This window comes from Strongylocentrotus purpuratus, unplaced genomic scaffold (genome assembly GCF_000002235.5).
Source record: "Strongylocentrotus purpuratus isolate Spur 01 unplaced genomic scaffold, Spur_5.0 spur5_scaffold_9, whole genome shotgun sequence".
NCBI lineage: Eukaryota > Metazoa > Echinodermata > Echinoidea > Camarodonta > Strongylocentrotidae > Strongylocentrotus > Strongylocentrotus purpuratus.
Window position 1 is genome coordinate 22,136,114 of NW_022145615.1, and position 23,457 is coordinate 22,159,570.

General features: G+C 36.5%; 1 protein-coding gene across 2 annotated transcripts in view; it reads right to left on the reverse strand.

Annotated features, from left to right (window-relative positions):
- LOC576569 (casein kinase I) overlaps positions 1-23,457 on the reverse strand; it is a 63,151-nt gene that overhangs the window by 24,447 nt on the left and 15,247 nt on the right. For both annotated transcript variants that reach the window (XR_004062404.1, XM_774807.5), the window contains exon 4: positions 7,996-8,065. Coding sequence is in view for 1 of the 2 variants with exons in the window: in XM_774807.5 (XP_779900.1) it covers positions 7,996-8,065 (70 nt within the window). In the remaining variant the exon portion in view is untranslated. The remainder of the gene's footprint in view (positions 1-7,995; positions 8,066-23,457) is intronic.

Below are 23,457 nucleotides of genomic sequence, written 5' to 3' on the forward strand. Positions count from 1 at the left end.
GGTCTTTACCTTTAACATACTGTATATCATAAACGGTATGGTATGTACTGGCACATACATTGTACATGCATTTCCTTGATACAACGAATATACACATTTACATTTTTCCTCCCAGTAATTTCTAAAGCCAACAGGTATGATATTTCATTTCATTGAATCCTGTGATGAAAAATTGATTTTAATTCAAATTTGATCAAAAAATACAATGTGTTCCTTGAAAACCTTCATATTACAAGAAGACGCTAGTCATCGAATCCAGCAAGTCATTCAATGCTAACATTGCCAATCTGATGATTTCACTTATTTTAATGTATTTTTTGTCACCAGACCTCCGTCCCTAGTCCCAAACTATTCTCCAGGCTGTTTGGGGCCATTTGGTTTGCTGTTCATCCCAATCACATTGGATGTTCATTACAAAGGCCATGCATATAACTGATCAATTCCAGAGCGATTTGAATGCAGATTGGTTATTAGCGGAACGCTAGGGTTGCTATTATTTCAGATGGGCCAAAGGCAGTTAGGAAGGGTAGACAAATCAGAAAATAGACAAGGATAATGACAAGGAAATACAGGCAGAACATGCATGTCGACATGCACATGAATAGGAAAATAAAAGAAGGAAAATATTTATGGAGCACCTAAAACGTTTTAGATATGGGAACTACAAGACCATTTTTAGATGATACTGAATTTAAAAACTTTCAATTTTTGTTTCTTTCTCATAAAGTCTTGAGAGCAAGATAAATACATCGAGGAGCGTTTAATAATGATCAACATTAAAAAAGGTAAGTATTGCTTTTTTTGGTACGGTGGAAAAGATACCCCTAATTACAAGGTACAGATATATATCGTCATAAGGAGAGGATATGTTTAAAGAAAGTCCATGCTAATGCCATGGCCAATGCACTATCATCTTGCTCCCTAGGATTTCCTGGGCTTATTTTTCAACAAATACTTTCACAAGTTACAAAGAAGCACCTGTAACTGCTACAAAGTGCTCTTGAAATTAAAAAAATATAAATAATTCTTTGGGATAAAATAGTTTTCTTTAGAAAAATCCCAAAAGAAATCCTATCAACATGAAGTATCATTTACCATATATATTGCTGTGGGTGCGGTAGTCAAAGCAAACCCATTCTTCAAACAACACATATCTTGTCTAAACACTTAAAATTTGTTAGAATTATTATTACATTTAACTCAAAGAATGGGTAAAGGTCATTATGTAGGGGAAAAATAGAGCTTATATAATTTGTAATTGACTGTGATACTGGAAGCGCTTTGGTCACCTCGGTTACATTGTAACCGTAAGGGGCTTTATAAGAAACATTTTTTTATAATTTTATTTTTTTTAAATCCTTCACAACAAGAAGATGTTTTTCCTTCTTCCACGTAACAGTTTCTTGCACGAATCACAGGTGAGACACACAGGTCTGCAAGCACTCCCCCTTCATCCCCTCACCCCCTGGCCTCGCCCTAAATTCTACTTGATTTGTAGCAACAGCAAAATCATTAGTATACAAACATTTTAGCATAAATTACAGGGAATGATTTGCTTTATTGGTGTACAGGTGGTTCTATAACAAAAATGAAGATATCATCATTCGCAGAAGATAGAATGACAACAATAATGTTTTAATTTGCACTACATTATATTCTTCTTAGCCTGGATAGCGTTTCATATGAGTGACAGTAAATGAATCACATTCTATTGTTTGATCACTATAGGGTGGCTTGTTATGATGACAACCATGTCAAGGAGCTGATTATACCTGCCACTGCTGGCTATAAATAACAAGCCCACAATCCTCGCTCCGTATGTCTTGACGACGGCATGCATCCAGGCAAGGCAAAGTCTCTTCCCCGCGTATGTTCATGTGCACTTGGGAGTGTTAACTCCCAGTCAATTTTCTGTTGCTAGGGAGAGACGGTGCTGGTTTTGATGAGTGAGCGATGAATGCAGCCAAGCTGCTCTTGGGTGAGGATGCATAATGTTGACTTGAGATGGATGTGATGACCCCCGGTAGTAGTGAGGAGAGGATTAGCCGGTGGTAGGGAGGGCATCATCCATCTTTCTCTTAACTGATGGAAAGGATCTCCTCCCCACCTACCTGTCTCCATCTCTTTATTTTCACTCCATATCTATCCATCTATCTATCTTCCACTCCATACACAAGCAAGCTTACAAGTCAATTGTGGCTTTTAGAAAATACATGTTTCTTTCATTGTATTTTTACTTAGTTTCACATCTATTAATATTTTGGTATTATTTTTTCAGAGTGTAACTTGAAATAGGAGACGTGGCAATAACCACAACTATACAACTAAATGTCATTCAACAAACAGAGTTAGAATTTGGAGGCACACCTGATGAAACCAAAAAGGAAGTAATTTTTCTCCTGATGAAAGTGTGGTCAACCACTGGTTCTGTGAGCTACGCAAATTGTTAATCAGATTTATACTTAAAACAGAGTTAACATTGTATTTAAGAGAGAAGGAGAGAGAGAGAGAGAAAAAGAGACAGCAAAAGAGAGTGAGTGAAAGAGAATTAAGGAAGTAACATACCGTATTTTCCGGCGTAAAGGCCGCAGTATTTTTGGGTGAGAAAAAATCAAAAAGTCGGGGTGCGGCGTATACGCAACAACAACAAAATTCAGCGGTCAAAACATCACGTCCATTTGCACGTATGGGACTATAGGAACGGTAGCATGACTAGACAACGGTACAGGACAATTCTAGAATAACTCCACACAACTTACCGACAATTTTATGTTGCATAGTTGACATGAAGACGAAAAAACTTATTTTTCTAATAAAATCTGCCGATAGATCTAGATCTAAGTCCGTACCATTGCATCGCCAAAAAGTAAACAAAGGGACAGGCCGTTACTTGCGGAGCTAGCTGCCGCGCAACGCAACTGCGCAGGTCGAAAAATGCTATTTCGGATTACACCGCACATCGAGGAAGGGGTATTGTAGGATACCAAATCTGCGTACGATACAGTACTAGCTTAAAAGTCGATGAAGATCTGCTAAATTATGATCATTTTTTAGGTTAACTTCTTGTTGATTTATAAGAATATTGATGAATTTGGTATAGTTTGTAAAAAAAAAAGAGTGTTCTACAAGAAAATTACGATCATTTTGTTTGGTCCGTTTTTTTTTGTTTTTTTTTCCTCTACGAAATGTCAAAGTTGGGGGTGCGGCCTATACGGCGGTGCGGCCTTTACGCCGGCAAATACGGTAATAATGAAAATGTCAATTAAAAATTCACATCACTGTTTATTAGACCTATACATGTCCATGTACAGTACATGTATATCATAGGTGCCAGGCAAAATGTTGATAATACTATATTAAACATACATGTACTGTCAAGTTACAAATATGAGCTATGAAATAATATTTTCTGCTGAGAGCCAGAGCACTACATGTATTACTGAACGCCATTCTCACTCTCAGTCAATGATATCTGATGCACAAATGAAAATCACTTTTTATTTCTGAATCACTGGAGCAGGAAGAATAATGACTAGATTCCAAGTGATTGATAGAAATTAAAAGCTAATATGCCATTATGCTTCATCTCAGTCTTCAAAATGGAAATAAAAAAGAATAGAGAAAAAAGTATTATAGGCATAAATGTACTAATGTAGTTATGATTAATAAATGGACCAAAATGACACATCTGATTCTATTCTAGTCCACCTTTAACCTAAATCATAAACCTAATCCTCCGAAAGTTACATCCCTGAAACTGGATAACCGAGAATGCACTTGGTATCTCTTCTGAATTCACTAAATCTCTTTGACCTTTCAAAGCTCCGGCCGCCGAAAAACACATTTTCTATTGAGCTTTCCGTCATCAATCGCTGGAGCCATCTCGACGTCAATGTCCTATTCGGTTATTTCTTAATGATAGACTACCTGTCATTCCCCCTTGGTTTTTTTCTCTGTCTTATTCATTATGCACCATCTTCCGGAGTAGAATCCCAATTTGAATTTCATAATCTCACAGTGTATCGATCTTCATGACCTGTGCCTGTACCGCACAGAGTATCTCTTGCCATACGTAGCCTTCTGTTTGCCACGGCGGATTTTCATCTCCCTCTCACCAAGAAAAGTCACCACAGTCAAACTGAAAAACATGTCATTAACAGTTGTCTTTGTGTCCTAATGTTATACAAGGTAAAAATTCCCACAGAAATTAATGAAACTGACACAGAATCCAACAAAACTGCACAGAATCCAACATAAATGACTCAAAATCCAGAATTTGACATTAAAAAAGAATACAACTAAATAAGTGTAATCAAATTAGTCAGTAGATATGTAATATCTATCTCTGATTAATAAGCAAAGAAAGACATGGTGACCAGTTAGTATTTCAGTCAGAACATCATTCAGACAAAAAATGAGGACCTAATGTAAGACCAAGAAAACTTCACAAATTGAAGAAAAAAGAAGAAAAAAAATATCAATGGTGTAATTCAATAACTTAGCAGCAAGAGAACATCCCAAATATGGATCATTTGCAAAATGTATACAGAAATTTGTACAAAAGTTCCTGCGTTTACAACTAGTCCAATACATGTATATGACTAATTATGTTTTTCATTTTTGGCAAGTTTTCATTGTTTCATTTTACAGGTCCAAAACTTCTGAATGAAAATGATTTTGGAATGACTCGCAAAAAATTGCCATAACTAAACTTAAGATTTTTACCTCTAAACCTGAATAAGAAATCTTGACACAATCCATAAAGTATATTTTTAAGTAACATTTGGCAATGTTAGCAATTGTACAAGCCATTCTCTAGAAATGCTTTTCCCTCTACTGATCTCAATTACCTTTAAACTTGACTAAGAAAGCTTGACAAATTCCTCAAAGTACATTTTAAGTCACTAATATTATTTCAGCAATGTCGGGCACTGCCCGGAATGCAAGCTTGGGGAGTACGGTAGGACAGATAAAAAGAGAGAAATCATTCGATGATTTAGATCGCGGCTAGAAAACATCCGGAAGACATTGGTCGGGCTGGGGGTCCCTGAGAGGGAATACATTGCTCTTCATTAGCATCTCAATGGTATCCCTATTGCATCCGAGAACTTCTGAATGCACTGGAGAGGAAAGTGATGATGATAATGCTTAATGATGCAAATCTCGTCACCTAGCAACCATCAAAGATCAATCACTTCCAATTATAACATCTGAGTCTGACCACGTTGAATTTAAATTTAAATGTTTCCTTGATTACATGTCTTCTTATTTAAGAAAAACATAACATGTGTGGAATCAAAGCTAAAAAAAAGTTAAAGGTAAAGACCAGTTATGGTCATGCGATTGCATTGTGAAAGAAACGTTGTGGAATCGATCAGAAAAGGTTGATCATCTAGCATCTAGCATCTGCAAGGTTCTGGATTCATCAAAATGATAAGAAATTTGGCCCATTCTTCGTAAAGTTACAAGCATTATACACAGAAAGAAGTATATGGGACTACCCTATATCTCTCACAGTCCATGAGAGAAACAAATTTACCAAATATATGAATTAGTAGGCGGTTGCCCGGCAAATTTGTTATCAACATGTATTAGTCAAAACGTATTCTTTCACATGATTGGTAATGAGAGCTTCCATTTCACTTTTTGAAATTGGGGCGTTTCCAATACTGGTCTTTACCTTTAAGCATTTTTCATTGCTTATGTAACAAGTGACAAAGGACAGTGCATTGACCTAGTGCAACTTTAAAAGAAAAAAAATATGAAAGAAATTCTCACATTTATGAATTAAAAAAGAATATTTGAAATACTACATTTTAAATCAAGACTGAAAACTCACTTGTTCATATAGTGTGTATAGCACAGCATTTACGAGCTCTTGCAGTGCAGTAGAATACATGTATATCCACATAGTTATTGTGCTTTACAAATGAATATTATTATTATTATTATGATTATCAACTGGGTTTGGGTTATTCTGTGTATACAAGTTGTACACTACAAAATGTATGTAAATACGATATTTTTAGCCTTCATGAAAAATGTTTGTGTACATGTAGCTATCACGTATATTGATATCAGGAAACAATTTGAGAGATTCTCCACTCGTAAGATGATACAAAATATGCCAACGAGTATTATTCTTAAGGAACGCTTCTCAGCATACTTATTACAATTTTGAATAAAATTCAAGGCTGTCAGCAAAACATCCTCCAAGCACTCAAGTATTGCAACATCAATCGTGCAAATACGTGAGGAGATATGTGATACCTAAACAAACAAAAACAGGCAAGGAGGGGATGAGACATTGCTCAACTCTTGTTTACCGCCCTAAAAAACGGATAGCTGCACTGACGTAATGATACTTGACTCGATTAAGTATGAGACTGTCTGGTGGAATTAAGAACAAGAGCTCAGAAGACGTCATAAGAAGTGATCAAAATGATGGATCGAGGTGATTAAATTGTTTGACGCAATCATCCCGACAATGGACCTAGAAAACTATGACCAGATCAACGCTATAAACCGAAACTGAGTATGAGACCTTCAACCTGTACTTCAGCAATAATTGTATACTTCAAAACAAACATCAAAATTATATTTGTCGATTTTACATCATTTGCTCTCTTCAAAGTTTCATAAAACATAATTTTTATTATCGTAGCTAGTGCGCGGCTGAATTACTAGATATATTGATAGGCAAAAACAAATGACAAACAGGAGAATGATTTTTTTTTCTTCCCCTAACAATTAAGCCATAGGCCAACTACAGCATATTCTAGTGACATGGTTTAATATCAAAAGGAACATCAACAGATAGTAGGAGAGATCATATTTAGTGTAATAAATGCACTTATTGAAAGTGGTCTTGAAATAAACTGTGGGTGAAATTAAAGCACGCAGCAACTGTTTCAATGGATTCCATGACAACCAGAGGTATTTCATATTTGTTGTAGTTTTACTTCCAAGATCTGTATTGTCTGTTTGGACTCTTTTGGAGCCGGGAGGGTGTTAACTCTCATCATTTTACACAGAGTTTGTGTCTTTCTGTGACTTTCTGTGACTTTCTGGCCCATAACAGATTATTTCATGGGCAAAGTTAGTAGTTTGTATTTTAAGTTTATCTCTATACTTGAAATGTTTGTTGTTGCTGTGCTTTCGCTCTGGATTGCATTTCGTGTTACTGATGGTTCTGCCAGTCATCAGAACACACTCGCTCATGTAGATATAATACAATTACAATATATAAATAAAAACCTTACTTTTTAAAGTATTTTCTTCAAATCTTGCCCTTAAATGGTCATGTCTCTTCCTAGACCTTCACAGCATTACCCTCACATCAAAGTTAATATCCTTTAATTTCACCCTTTTTCTTGCACTGCAGTTGAAACTCAAACAGTCAATCTTACATCAGATGTGTCCACAAGACAAGCAACAAAGACAATTACACTCAAGATCCTCACCTGACAGTTCTTTTTTGCTTCTTAAAATCCAACTTTTGAAAATATCTTATAAGAAATTTTTCAAAAAACAAAAACAAACTTGTTTGTGAGGAATTTTCAGATATAAACAGTGCATAAATTTTCAATATTGTGTAGCCTCTATAGAATCATAAGGTTGTCCACATAAAACTATTCATAATTTCCCATACGACTACAATATGAATATAGAAATATTGTATATGCTGAAACCTACCTTAAATATTACCTCCCTACACATACATGTATAGTGTTTGTTCTAAATATGGCTTGGTAGTCTTTATCAATATTCCCTGAATCTGTGTAACCTAAATATTACAATTACATCTCCTGCATGCTTCTTCTTCTTTTATCTGAAAGTGTTGCTATGGAAACATAGGATGGCAGAACAGCTAATTGCTACAGCATTGTACCGGGGAAGCAAGGTACACAACAGCATTGAAAAAAATTGCCACAATCAGGTCAACTTAGAAAAAAAGAAGGTTTCTTAGAGAATAAAAATGTGAGTTTTTCTTACCTGATTGGCCCAACATTTTGTAAAATCTGTATTCCAAGTGAAGCTGTGGTGCTCTGGACCGCATTGGTTCCTAGAATAATAATTCAGAAATGAAGAAGAAAAAAAGGGAAAAGAATAGTTGAAAGGAGGAGAAGAAAGTGGATGGACAGGAGAGAGGAAAGAGAAAGAAAAATAAAACCAGTTAGTGTCTTGTCTCACACAGTTGTAGGTATAGTTATGGCTGGAATGCTCCCCAGGGAGTGGAGATTGTGCACACAGTGTGTGCGGGCAAGCACTGAATCCAATGACCGGGGTAATAGTATATTTGTAAAGCACTTAGAGACATTTGTATTAAGTGCTATATAAAAGCTAAATATTATTATTATTATTACTGTATTTACATGAAAATATTTTCTTTAAATTTATCTTCAATTCACTATCTCCTCCGTTAGTTTATTTAGAATTCAACATAATTCATAAATGCAGTACACATCATATAATAATAATAATAATAATTCCAATAACAATAACAGTAACAATAATAATAATAATAACAATAATAATAATAATTTAAAACAATAATAATAATATTAATATTGCACTTTATACTAATATTTCCAAGTGCTGTACTACAACATGTAGTATGGTAAAATAAATGTACATTAATCACGTTACTTCTGAATTCCTGATAAAATATTGGAGTTTTGTTTAAAGCAACATGAACATACACAGTGTACCAATAAAATTATTAATGATATAAATAGATCAGTATCAATTTCATAATCTCATGTACACTATCTGTCACCTCATCACAACGATGAAGAAAGTCACTATTGTTATATTTGGTATACAGACATTAGTAGTATTCAATTACTCCTTGTATCTGGAGTTCCATCTTTGTTATGAAATGAAAGTGTGTAACTTAATCATATTATCTGCTGAGAATCGAGAGAAGTGCACTATTTGTGTTAGCAATTTCCTCATGCATTTCTTATTCCCGCAGCGCACTAAAAATGGACTCCACAGTACATTGCATATAAGCAAAACTATAATACTGTGCATGCATTCACTCACAAATTATGGAAATGTTCTTTGTATGAGAGTATTAACAAAAATCCTCAGATTCAAGTAATAGTGACATGCTTACTTTAACTCGGTTCGTACTTTCATGCAAAGCCTTTGATAGAAAGACATCAATACGTTCCCATCAAAGGCTTTGTGTTAATGGGAATATAAGATGATGATGACAATAAACGATTTTGTATCGAACAACAAAGATCATCTTTCAAAGAGCAATATAATACTGTTATTAATGTTATTTACATAAATATGCAATTTGCAGTTTATGTTTCTTTGTGTAAATTCCCCATAATGCATTCAGAACTCAGAAGTATTAGTGTAGTGTGCTATTGTTGTGGTCATGGAACAAGTTAAAGGTAAAGACCAGTTCTGGTCATGCGATTGCATTGTGAAAGAAACGTTGTGGAATTGATCAGAAAAGGATGATCATCTAGCATATAAATATTGGTGTGTACTGCAAGGTTCTGGAATCATCAAAAATGATAAGAAATTTGGCCCAGTCTTGGTAAAGTTACAAGCACTGTACACAGAAAGATGTATATGGGACTACGCGACACGTGCGCGATATCTATCCGGTCTGGATAGATATAATAATTTACCAAATATATCAATTAGAAGGTGGTTTCCCGGCAAAATTTGTATCATCACGTATTAGTCAAAACATATTTTTTCACATGATTGGTAATAAGAGCTTCTATTTCAGTTTTTTGAGAGGGGGGCGTTTCCAAAACTGGTCTTTACCTTTAAAAGTGATTTCAATCCTGATCAATAATGCATGAATTGCAAATAATGAATGAATACAACAAAAATATGAATGAAACAACATTTTCCCCGGTTGGCTTTGTAGGCGTTCCAGTATAATTACTGAACCAAATCCTCTCTCAATGCTTATCAACCTATTGTGTTCTATCTACTGATGCAGAGCTCTTCAAGGTTACTCCAGCATAAATTCATATTAGATGGGACTACATGTACTGGCTAGTGGCTACAGGCTAATTGAACATTCAAGGCGATTACCCATGATCGGTTATGATACCACCTCCGTGTGACCTCTAGAAAGCGGGCAAACAAAATATACCTTAGACACGCACCAATGGGTATCCTTTCAATTTGGTAGCAAGTCAGGGTTAGTCACAGGGGTGGTACCAGGGTATCCCCCTCCATTTTCTTGCCTCTTTTTCATCAAAGACTGAGCCTTGTGAGATATTTGTGAATTAATTCATAAATAACCTGCTCAAAGCTTAGAAAGGGATATTTTGTTCATCCTAATAAATAACTGTTTACCCTTCCATTATAGCCTGGTGGTTAACATTTGACCTTTCAGAATTGTCATTAAGAAGAAGCTGTATAATATAAAGCATCTGCATTGTTGTTTGTGCTTGCGTTCTTGCAGTCATTCTTGCTACTAAAATGAGTCATACAAATTTTCCTAGTAATCATCAGATGCTGAGAGACAAAAATGCTGTATGGTTCAGGTCATGAAGGTCAATACACTGTGAGATGGTGCATAATGAATAAGACAGAGAAAGTGGGAGAAAGACAGATAGCCAACTACATGAAAGCCCCTCTTTAAGTGTTGGGAGCCCCCAAAATTTGATGGCAAAATTTCACTTAAATTGTATCATAAAGACACATTTCTGCAAGGATTTTCAAAACAAATGTTTGAGGTCGAATATTGATGAAAAATTCCAACATTTAGGTTTTTTGCGTACAATAGAAAACCTAATTTATGTATTCATTTATCAATATTTGTCTTCAAACACAATTTTTTTGGGAAATTTTTGCAGAAGTGTGTTCTTGACGGCATCCTTTTTCACATTATGATACAGTTTAAATAAAATTTAGCCATCAAATTTTTGGTGAATTTGGGGCTCCCAACACTTTAGAGGGGCTTTAATAGCACTTTGCACTGCCCAAAGAGTTAACACCCTTCTGGCTCTCAGCAGTAGACCTCCAGGTTACCGCAAAAATGCTTTAAGTTGCATCTTCCAACCGTTAGTGGTCACACCTATTCCTCGCTTCTTCTACAGTCATATCCCACTATGATAGAGACAATAACGAAATGATACAAACTGTAAAGAGATACAAATTTGTGACCACTGCACTGATACTGATAGAGAGAAGAGTGAATTGAGATGATTGAATTACTTTCAGTAGAACGGTATAGCAATTACATCTCTTCGATGCCAGCTTCGATGCGAGCTGCCGAATTTCTGAACTATCTATACCGAAAACCCCTCATGCAAGGGCGTCGCTGTAAATCCCTATAATGCTGCGATACAATTACTGTGCATTGGGCTCTGAAGGAGAGGAAATGCGAGGCAAGAGAAGGAAAAAAAAGCTGATGAAAACTCAAATGGGTTCATTGACTTCCTCTATTCATTATTAACCATGTGCGTAAATGTTGTAAAAATGTGTGGAAGATATTAAATAATTGAATTTTGCACATGATTTATAGTTTGTAATGATGATGGATCTTTCCAATACATACATTATGCAGAAGAATGACGCCATTAAAATATTAATACAATCACAGAATACACCTCTTTAACCAGACTTGGAAAATGTACATTTGTATAGCATGCATTATTCAGCTGGTACATGAAACTTGTACACATAACCATTTCCAATGATGCAAGAACATCAAAAATTACTTCCCCTCTCATTTTTACTACCGGGTAGTAACAAATAATTATAGAAGAAAAATATTACATGTATTCCTTCTGTACATTGTATTTTTAAATATTGTAAAATATAGTCTCCAGCCAGAGTACGATGCAATTTTTCATTCTAAAATATACCATAAATATAATTACCAGGAACCACATAAATAATCACTCATTTGACTAGTACAAAAGAAGCTCCATTTAATATAATTAATTATAATTATGTAAACTTGATCTAACATGACCCCGAACCCCCTTCATTGTATCATCATACTTTCAAGATCCATGGCTTTGTTTTGTGCAGGTGTGCCCACCCATTAGAGAAGCCAGCCCCCTTCCTCACGGTTACTTAGGACCGGATATACACTCTATGATGGTCAATGCATCCTAAGGGAGATGATTTCCACACTTTCCAAGAGCAGTGTGTAGGAGGGTCCTTGGTTTTTAGATGGCGACGGAGAGTCTGTCAATTCCTTGCCCATGAGCATGCATTCACAGTAGGAATTCTATGAGGTTTGGCTTATTATAGTCGTAGGAGTGTACAGTGTACCTCTTTGCTGAACTTGATTAGAATTCACAAGAAATGCTTGAAGAAACACACAGGCAATGTGAAAAGAGAGAATGGACAGGGAGTCCCTGCTTGGACATGTCTTCCTAGCTAGAGTGTTGCTCACAAAGATTTCATGATTTATTCTAGAATCCTGAAGGATATTCTGAACAATCACAGATTCTATCATTTAAATACTTAATGACGTGAAATGACGTGAAATACAACACGTCCCTACATTTTATCATTTTTAAATGTTTTTATTTGCATGGTGTTCTATACAAAATTTGGGGATGGGGCGAGAGGAGGGAGAGGTTTCAAGGGACTTAAATACGGCACACTCCATTTTAACAGTTTTAGTTATTTCTATGCATCATATAAATTTACAAAAAAATATGGGCAACTTATGTTTCTTTTTACGTTTCTGCCCTTTTTTTTCATATAATTTAGTGTTCAATATTAGAATTTTAAACAAAACCTAACCCCCCCCCCCCCCCCCCCTCTGCTTCACCATACTGTGCCCATACTTGTAAATGATGCTGCAATATGATATGTTATGACACAAGCTGGAAAATAACAGGTCGTTAGGCCTATACGTGGGCGTGTATGGAGGTGGGCATTTATAGACGTGTGCATTTAGGCCTGGCCTTGGCCAATTAACATATCAGTATTGATATGAATAATCCTAAATTACAGATGAGCACTGCGGCAAAATAGATACCAGTTAGTTTATGGGCAGAAGAACTCATTGAATTGGCCATGTTGGTCTCAATGCAGCCTGTCCGCCAGACACGATCATGGGATTGCATTGTGAAAGAAATGGTGTTGAATCGACTAGAAAAGGTTGATCATCTAGCATAAGAATTTGTGTGTATTGCAAGGTTCTGGAAACATCAAAATGATAAGAAACTTGGCCAAGTCTTGGTAAAGTTACAAACACTGTACACAGAAAGATGTATATGGGACTACACAAACACGTGGCGTAAAAATCCTACCCCCAAGTTTTACGATGTTACATGACATATTTAGAATATAAAGGCATTTGAAGAGCGATGCTTTTCAGGGAACATGTCTTATCTGATGTTCTTCCACACTTGCATAATAAGAATGATAACGCTCACAAATTATTTTTCACCTCTTCCCAGAACTCAACCTTCTCTTTAACCATGGGAGTCTGCACATAGGAGTAGACTAGAAACACCTGACAAGAATTACATGTTGCATGGGGATATAGTAGCCTGGGTGCAAAATGCAAGGTGATTGACATTCAAGGTTGAAAACCATACATCCAGCCACTGTTCACCCAAGTTCATGATACAGGAAAACATACCCCCCTTTCAGACGAGCGGAAACGTATCTCATTATGAAATGCGCAGAGCTACATATATATGATTTATACTAATCAGTTATTCTTCCTGAATGTTTACATAGTGACACAGAAGTCTGAGCATTGTCTTGAAGGAAAATTGATAGAGAATTAGGGGCTACCACGTGTGTGAGTATCTATCAAACAAACAACATGCGTGCAACTGGGCATGGTTAATTCTTGTGAGCCACTGATAAAAGCAGGCAAGTGTAATTTTGTATGGCTTGATTAAATGTCATGGAACAAGCTGACACTTCACATGGGTAAAATCTGATTCCTGACACAAAATACCGTATTTTCCGGCGATAAGGCTGCACCCCCAACTTTGACATTTCAAAGAGGAAAAAAAAAAAAAAAACGAACAGACAAAACAAAATAATCATAATTTTCTCGAAAACACTATTTTTTTTACAAACTGATACCAAATTCATCCATATTCTTGTAATTTACCGGAAGTTTAGCTAAAAAAGTGATCGCAGGCAGATTTGGTGTCCGATATACCCCTACCACAATGTCCGGTGTAATGCGAAACTGCATGAAATGGAAAAACAAAATGGCGACCTCGGATGGATGTTCGCGGCAGCTCCGTTAGACTGTCCCTTCCTTTACCTTTGCAATGCATTGGCACGAACTTAGATCAAGATCTATCGGCAAATGTTGTGTTAGGACGTTTATTTTCGTCTTCATGTCAACAATGCAAGATAAAATTGTCTGTAAGATGTTTGGAAATGTCCTGTACCATAGTGGTATTGTTATTTTACTGTTTCTAGTCCCATACGTGCAAATTCGTGTTGGTTTTGACTTTCTTTTTTTTTTTTTTTTTTACTCTGTCGTAAAGGCCGCACCCCGACTTTTTGATATTTTCTCTTCCAAAAATACTGTGGCCTTTACGCCGGCAAATACGGTACAGTCAAAACTGCTTCGATCAGCAAACCACCTATACAAGAGAAATCACCTGCCTACTAAGACCACATTTTTTGTATCAAATCGACAAAATTTTCCACTGAAACATGCATAACAGAAACCTGTACACAAGACAGACCAGTTACAAAGAACACTCGTCTCATTCCTGTGTGGTCTTTGTATGCAGGTTTCAATGGAATTTCTGTACAGGCAACATACTTTGAAAGATAGTTGTATCCTGTGTGTAAATGTACACCCCTTTCGTTATACATTGATTGTTCATACATTTCTTAATATAAATTTGTATAAATTCCCTCTCGTGTGAATGCCCCTTAAAGGTAAAGACCAGTATTGGAAACGCCGTAATTTCAAAAAAGAAATGGAAGCTCTCATTACCAATCATGTGAAAGAATATGTTTTGACTAATACATGATGATACAAAATTTGGTGGGAAACCGCCTACTAATTCATATATTTGGTAAATTTGTTTCTCTCATGGTCTGTGAGAGATATAGGGTAGTCCCATATACATCTTTCTGTGTATAGTGCTTGTAACTTTACGAAGAATGGGCCAAATTTCTTATCATTTTGATGATTCCAGAACTTTGCAGATGCTAGATGCTAGATGATCAACCTTTTCTGATCGATTCCACAACGTTTCTTTCACAATGCAATCGCATGACCATAACTGGTCTTTACCTTTAAGACTACAATGCTACTAGAGTATAGTGAGGAAGTTTGGGTGAGGTGAGTCAAAACTGTATACACCTATTATAGGCATGATACATTTGCATGACAACTAGGTCGGGGGAAAATAACAGTGGGCATGGGAGGTTCTGAATGAGGTACCATGGTTTCATATCATATCATACCTTTATTGCTATTACCCGTTTGCAAACAAGTAGAGTCATGAGATGACTAAGCACCTATGAATGAATCAACACTGTGTGCCTACAATATGACAGGTTACAGGCTCAACAAATTAGCCCCAAAACAGGGGAAAAAGAAACAATGAATACGCTTCTTCGGCCTATAAATAACAAGGTTTAATCCATATGCAGGACCATTGGTTTCCTCCTCAAATTCAATGGAGTGTACATGTGCCACCCCTATTGTTGTGCCGGTGACCACATAGGGGCTGGTCATTCTATTGTGCAGTGTTGTTTGGTCCTGTGGTTAGGGAAGCACTGGCACAGGGCACAGTGTCTAAACCACTTGTTTGTCGGGCCAGCTACCCAAGGAAGGGCCAAGGTACTATTGACTCAAAGTCCAAATCTTCTCATCTTTAAAAAAAATAACGGACTTGTTTGTGGCAAGGCTTCTAAATGTTACCTTGAATGCAATATAATGCCCTATTCATATCCTTTTCCTGTTCCAACAGATTTATACATCAATTTTTACATCCAGTTTCATTGTTCCATCCGTTTGTCTACATTAGTCAGTGGACATGTCTTGTCATGACTGTCACTCATAACCAAAATAATGAAAGTGAAAAACAAAAGCGGGAGGGAGAGAGAGAGAGAGAGAGAGAGATGGAGATGGGGGGGGGGGGGGGGGGGGGGGGGGGGAAGGGAGCGTGAAGGAAGATGATGTGACCCCTCCTATTATCCTTTCCCGAATCGGTGAACTTGTTTATTCACATTTCATGTACCAAGAGTGATCGGCGCCCTCTAATGATGCCAGTTCGCCCCCCCCCCCCTCTTACTAGAAAATGACAAGGTCCTTGCTATACTATTATCCCTATTCTTAAACTATGAGCTATGAAGAATGAATTGAAAAATCTATTACATTAGATAATAGTAACAGGTAGTAGCAGTGTCATAAAAAGCTATTGTCGCAATGTTAGAACAAACAAACCACGAAACAGAGCACAGAGCTTCAGAACCTCTCTCGTTCGAGGCTTGTCATACAGATAATTATGACATCAAAATTTGGGATACTAGTACATTATACAAAGTAATGAGGCGACAATGAAGTGTACATCTACATCTTGTCAATATTTGGGTAGCATAAATCTGCAGTCATAGCCCCATAGAGGAGGCAGTCACTGAATAACATTTTGCATAGCTTTTAAAGTACAAACAGACTGTACACACACTGTTAATTAAACTTGGACTTTGGTCAATCATACTCATTACGAGATAATTATTTCATCGCCGCCGTCGTTATCTTAAAAAACATCACAACTATTACAATACCCTCCCGATATACACCGGTCATAACAAGGGTGTGTCGGGATCTGGATTGCACTTTATCCAAACACAGACCAAGTCTGCAAACATCCAGCCCGGTTGGCGAGCCAACATTGATGCTGGAAGGTCACCTGCTGCATAAGAAACTGGCGCCTTTTCAAGCATCCGTACGATAGGCCTACATGTTCAGTGTACAGGGTACATGTCAGTGCTGAGTCCCTACACGATATTAATAATTAATGGCATGAATAGGTTGTACATGTAGCTTGCATGGTTGGTACATTTTATGTATCATCGAAAATCACCTATTTTCAGGGCTACACTGTTAAAACATTAAATCAATATTGAAAATTGATTTAATCAATGTTGAAAATGTACCCAATCAAAGATGACAGTTTGATAGCTACAGGTGTATATAATCTCCATAAGGAATATCCTTTTTCTTCTTTCTCAATGCCTATCTTTATTTTTACCACTACATTACTTCAGTTGTGCAGTCTTGTACCATATATTTCAGCCTTTAAAAAAAAACATACCACAGAGAGATTTACCAATATCCATTGGACCACATCGACTGTGGTTATTATGGTACACACTTCGAGACCCGCAGCAACACTAATGTCATTTGGCAAGACATCAATCTACATGTGCCACTCTCTACCCAGGTGTTAAATGGGTACCTGGAAGCATCCCGACATTAAATGTTGTTGTATTGCAGACATTGTTTAATACGCACAATGGCCAACATGGAAGGGACTGAACTTTAATTATAAGGCAGGTGAAGCCTAGTCTGCAGAAATAGACTCTAATTTGACACTTCAATACTATTCCATGCCTTGAGTCAATCCTAGCTACTGTATAGTCTCTGACTGTATCAGTAGCAGCTACAGTACAGGACGTATAGGGTGTAAGTATGCCACACAGTCTGCATAATCTCGCTGTTCAGACACTCTACAGTATTACCCACTACGACTGACTGACAAGTGTCCCTGCCTGCAAACTACATGTACATGTATATAGGTGAAGGCTAAATCAGAATTGCCTGTGATCATGTGTCATCCAAATTCAAGTTGAACAAAGCTCATGGTAAACATACATGGCTATGCCTGTTTTAATGTAGAGAGTACCATGATGAGATATAGACTATGATGGATGGCACAATCAATAGGGATGAACTGTCGCCATGGAAATATTATGAAAACATACATTCATATTAACAATTTGAAAATGCATGAATTCTGTGAGTGGTGTGTTCTTCATCAAATGTGGATTTAAAATCCAACGCTTGTAATCAGGGTAAGATTAAATGGAGGAGAATGTTTTGTTGTTGAAGATCTAGTAGTCCAGTGCATTAAAACCCCCACATACATGTACAACACAATAACAAAAGAAAAAAAAAAAAGAAAAAAAAAAAAAAAGAAGTACAGTGAAAGAGCAAAGAAGTGATCCTGCTTCTACATGTACATTATATTTAGAGAGGGTATTACATGTACAGTATGTTAGAGTGAAGCTTTCTTCCCTTTCTGTCATGCAAACACAGTATATGTACAAATACTGGGTGCATACATGTACATGTACATGTGTGAACTATAAATATCTGTTACCTTGAGTTTTAGTTGTAATCTGATAGACATCTACCTAATTACCATTGTTATACAACCCATAGTTTACACAAGACTTACAAGAATCATTAGGCTTTTGAAAATAGTCAAAATTAAATTTTGCCCCCACGCCCAGTCCACATACAGAAAATATTAAAAATTGTGTAGTATAGAAAAGATTTGGAAAATGGAATTCCAGTAGATGTACTTTACAGAATTCAGATAAAACAACTATTTTTCTGTGATTGTGTTATAAAGGATTTACATGTACATGTATATACATGTACCTACTGTACATATTCATAGTATATTTCAGGTTACATGTACATGAATGGTATTCCATTAGTGCCTGTATTATAACAGAATTTCACCGGAGTACCTTGATGTAATAAAGTCTTGATGGCATGTACCTTAGCACTAGAAAAGCAAATTAACACAAATTCACTGCATGAATTACTAATTTATCAAATTCAACCAGAGTGCGCTGGCACTAAAATATATCCTCTTCACTGCATACATGTAAAGCTCCAGGCATCGAACTTGGAGGAAGATTTTAGGCCCTGAAATAACAAAACCAGGCACTTCATTTTGACCCAATTCACTGGCTGACATTTAACCAGAGATATATTATACAGAACATGTATGGACTGTTCACACTACACAAAAATATGTGAATTTAGTATACATACATACAGAAAATCAGAAAAGTCGTATAAAGAATCTCTGTGGAGTGAAAGGGGTGTATAATATACTGGATGACAAATAGATATTGTATCAAGAAATGATATGTTTATAAAGAAACCATTAAAGCTATATGTAGTTTTGAAGAGGTCAGTCGGCCAATCATTAATGTGCACTTAAAATAAGCCCCGCCCAGTTAAGCTTCATTCAGACATGAAGCGATAAACCGCAGCATTACTTTTTTTTTAATGACATAAGTGTGATAGGCTTCACATTTCTCTTTCCTACATGTATTTATAGAGCTCAGTGAATATGAACTATAGGACCTTTGTTACGCGCAGTCGTCATTCCTTAACACACCTTTAAAAAAATACTGCGATTTATTGTTTCATATCTGAACAGCTACCCATTCAGATCAAAATGCGTCTCCTTCGGGTCTTAGGTTGAGATCTCGTTGGCTACAATTCACATACGACATAACATTCAGATGTGAACTGGACCCCGACTGTTTATAATGCCTTGTTCGAAATGATGCTCATACATGTGTTTCTCTACACGTTTCATTATCCATTTCTTTATTTGACGTTCACACTAGCAAAATGTAATAACTTATTGTATATAGCCAAACAGTGAATATAGGAAGTGTGAACAGGGGGTATATTTTTATCCCTCCAAGGCGCTCACATTAGGTAAAATCTTTCAGAGAGTAATGTGTGTTGAAGCGATTGTAGGTAAATAGCTCTTCTCAACCATCATTAATCATAATGAAACATGACATGCATGCATGCACGCTTCCTCTCGATTAAACATTCTTAAATTGCAGGATACGTGTATGTAGTACTGCATGAAAGGGATACTGTAGGGTAAGTAATAAATGTGATATTAAAACAGTCTCATATCAAAGATGAAGCATCAATCCAAGATAATATAGATTCACTTCATAAAAATTAAATACACAGACAAAGAAATGAAATAGAGTCCCTTTGATCTTCTATTTTGCGGCTATGAATACATTTTTGTATACTTGAATTTGATAACAACAGCCACAAAATAATTTGAAAAAAGAAATGAAAAAAGAAAAAAAAGATAACGTGAAAAAAAGAAAAAAGGAATAGCAATCAACATTCTTACAGTATAAATTACATCAAAATGTTTTACAATTTATGTATTTTTTATTTTAATTTTTTTTTTATTTGGGGGGGGGGGGGGGGATTCAAAGCCGTTTCTGTGACATGTTTGTTTTCATAATGAATACAGGTTTTGACAATATTCCCCCATGAATTTCCAGGTCACGTTTGCATGTTGTTCAATTCGTGACCCAACAAAATTCAAGAAAATAACGGCTTATGCTGTCATCCGAAATCTAGTCGTTAATAACTCCTTATGTGAACTGGGACACGAGCCTCTTTCCCAAACTGTCAGTTGGCTGAATTTCACTGTCAACATTTCCGCAGAATGCCCGCATTTCCTCTTTATTATCTCCTTATATCTGGAAGGTGTGAGCCTGGTGTAGCTGCAGTATTTTGGATATATCTACCACTACATGCTCTCAGATTCACTTCCCTTCACTGTGGCTAGTATTTCCTCCTCCCACGCACGCAACTGGAAGTTAATGCCTTGATAGATAATTAAAATCAGTTTAATTGTCAAGTAAAAGACATACATGTTTATGCAGAGCTACATGTCCTATCTTTCGTTTTATCACTTCAGTATTCTAATGGTTGAATTTTTAATTTCTTTTCCCCCTTGTTCAAGGTCAACTTCCTTTCCCTGTGCATGTACACGTAGGTGGTAATTGGGGTATTTCCTCTAGAATCTTGCATGCTATTACTAGATAATGTCTAAAAAGAATTTAAGTTATTTTATTAATTGCCGCATCATTTACATGTGCATACAGTACATTTCATTGGCAAAAAAAAAAAAAAAACACTTTGAGGGGGTTCACTTTTCCTCCAATAATGCAACCATTAGCTAACGCCTTGATAGTTACGTTTTAGTGAATTTATCTGCATTATCCATGTAAATGTACATTGTAGAGGTAATGTACTCTGTAGAGCTATAGTACTGGTACGTGTAAATGTAGGCCCATACTGTATGTACATGTATGTACATGTACATGAACTGGTAAACTTCAATTACATTTCAGTATTCTATAAGTGAAACTAATTTTGTTGCTGTTCTTTTGTTATGAGAATCACTTAGTTTTCAAATTACAACCACAATAACAAAATCACTACATGTATTTTGTATAGGTATGAAACCTTTTATTTACTGTACATTAACATATTTAGATGTAGGTCAAAGAAGTACTTTACGATATGCATGATGTACTACAGACAGTGCATACATTTACACGTGCAGTAGGTCTACACTGTATGTAAGCCATACTTGTCGGTAGCGTAGGGAGCTAGCGGAACATGAATATGGAAAATCAATGGCCTGGGGTTATGTGCATTTGAGGGTGATCTCGCACTCCGATATGGACATAGACAGGTGAACTCCTCTATCCAAATGAGTTTTGACTAGCAATAATGTACATATGTATCATGTGTGCAGTGAAGAGCTTGTGGTGGTTTAAATGCCATTGGTTTGGCTTCAACATGTACGTCTTCCTTCCTCGAGTTCCCTTTTGAATCATTCACACTCGTTTGCATGGGTTTACTTTAGAGACAATTTGGTTGATGAGAATTGTGAAAAACAGCATTTAACAGTCAACTGGAAAAAAAAAAATATGCATGCATGTTACAATGTTTCCAGCTTTACAAATCTATAAAGCATGGCCCTACATCATGTTATTATTGTCTGTGATATGGTGTAATATTGAAGCCCAACAAAAAGTACGCTTCAAAATGATCATGAAGTGCTTCAAAAAAGTAAAAATCTTTGAGTGACCGGTTTTACCATACCTATTTTCCCCATTAGACTGTACTGTTATAAAAACGGTTGGAAAAACCCTTTTTAAAATTTTCTAATTCCAATCATAAATATCTTGATAATCAAACATGCCAAGACTCATTTATGACCTAAAGGTTTATACTTATGATTGCAGCATGAGCTAAATCTATGATTTTATTAGAATCAGAGGCAAAGTTACTTAATACCTTTAAATCCATATTTCCTTCAAAGAGCAAGTGTATTGTTATCATTATTGTTAATGTGTGACCAGCCTTTATTAAGTTTCAAGAGAACATGTATTAAAAGAAGATAGATGACCTCTAAAGAAGAATAATCTCTTTAATTGTTTCTTCTTGTTTCAGCCTTTGTCACTATACTGGAGGACAATTCGTGATGTCCTTGGAATATCATGAATCCTTGGAGCGCAGATTAACCGCTTGTATATAAAAAGAAAGGGGGCATCAACAACAGTTAGAAACCTTTCATGGTTTGGGGTATAAATAATTGATAACCTGCTCAGCTAGATCAAATCAATACTAGGCAGTGCTTTGGACGGCACTGTCTGTGTACATGCAGCCCACACCCAGGTCATAGTCTGCTGAGTGATCGCTGTCCTGGTTGATGTGATTATAACTGTGTACACGAAACCCTATTCAGCCAGAATGTATTATGTTTTACTTGCACAGGTAAAACTTAAAGCCCATCTGCACTAGTTTGGCATGGAGGGATTAGACCTCCCTGCAAGGTCACAGGTAGATGTTCATCTCATCAAATTAGCTCTCAATTAACATAAGAAAAGAGGATCGTGGGGGACCAACGGGCACCGCTTACTGTAGGCGTTGTTTTCTTTATCGAGGGAGCAAGTAGTTACAAGTAGTACAGTGGGGCTTTAACAACTTTTTTGTTTAGTCACATTTGTGTTTGTGTTGAAGAAATATGGAACTGATCTCTCTCTGGTACTTATTTCAGTATGTACTGTATTAAAGTGTAAGGGGATGAAACATTTTAAGAGATAATGAACTCAGGCCTGATTGCTAAGACTAGAATAACCCAGGGATGGGAGGGGCGAGTCGAGTGTTGTCCTCAAAAGATGCCTGGAGTGGGGTTGAATGGAAGAAGCAAGGAAGGGGTACAGGCAAAACAGGGCTCAGATAAACAGCCTCTTTACAAAGGAGATGATAACAATGACAATGGTTGCTAAGGCTAATCATACACAGTGCAATAATAGTCATTACTTGATTGAGCTCAGTGAATGGGGAGGACATGCATAACACATCAGAAAAACAGAACAAAATGAATCGACCCTGCTGCGTACACGGGAGAGAGCGAGAGAGTGATTTCAATTTGCATTGGCAGAGGTTATTATGCCAAGTAATTTATTCCAAGTGTCTGGTTAAAGAGATAGATCAGACTGTATTAAGGCATGCGGCCATTCATGCCTTTGTGTGCATGTACGATTACTGCAGAATGCCTATCTGCCATTGGCATTACCCTACTCTTCATTTTCATGTGTACATGCATTTCGACTATAAGCCTACACTGTACCCGGTTC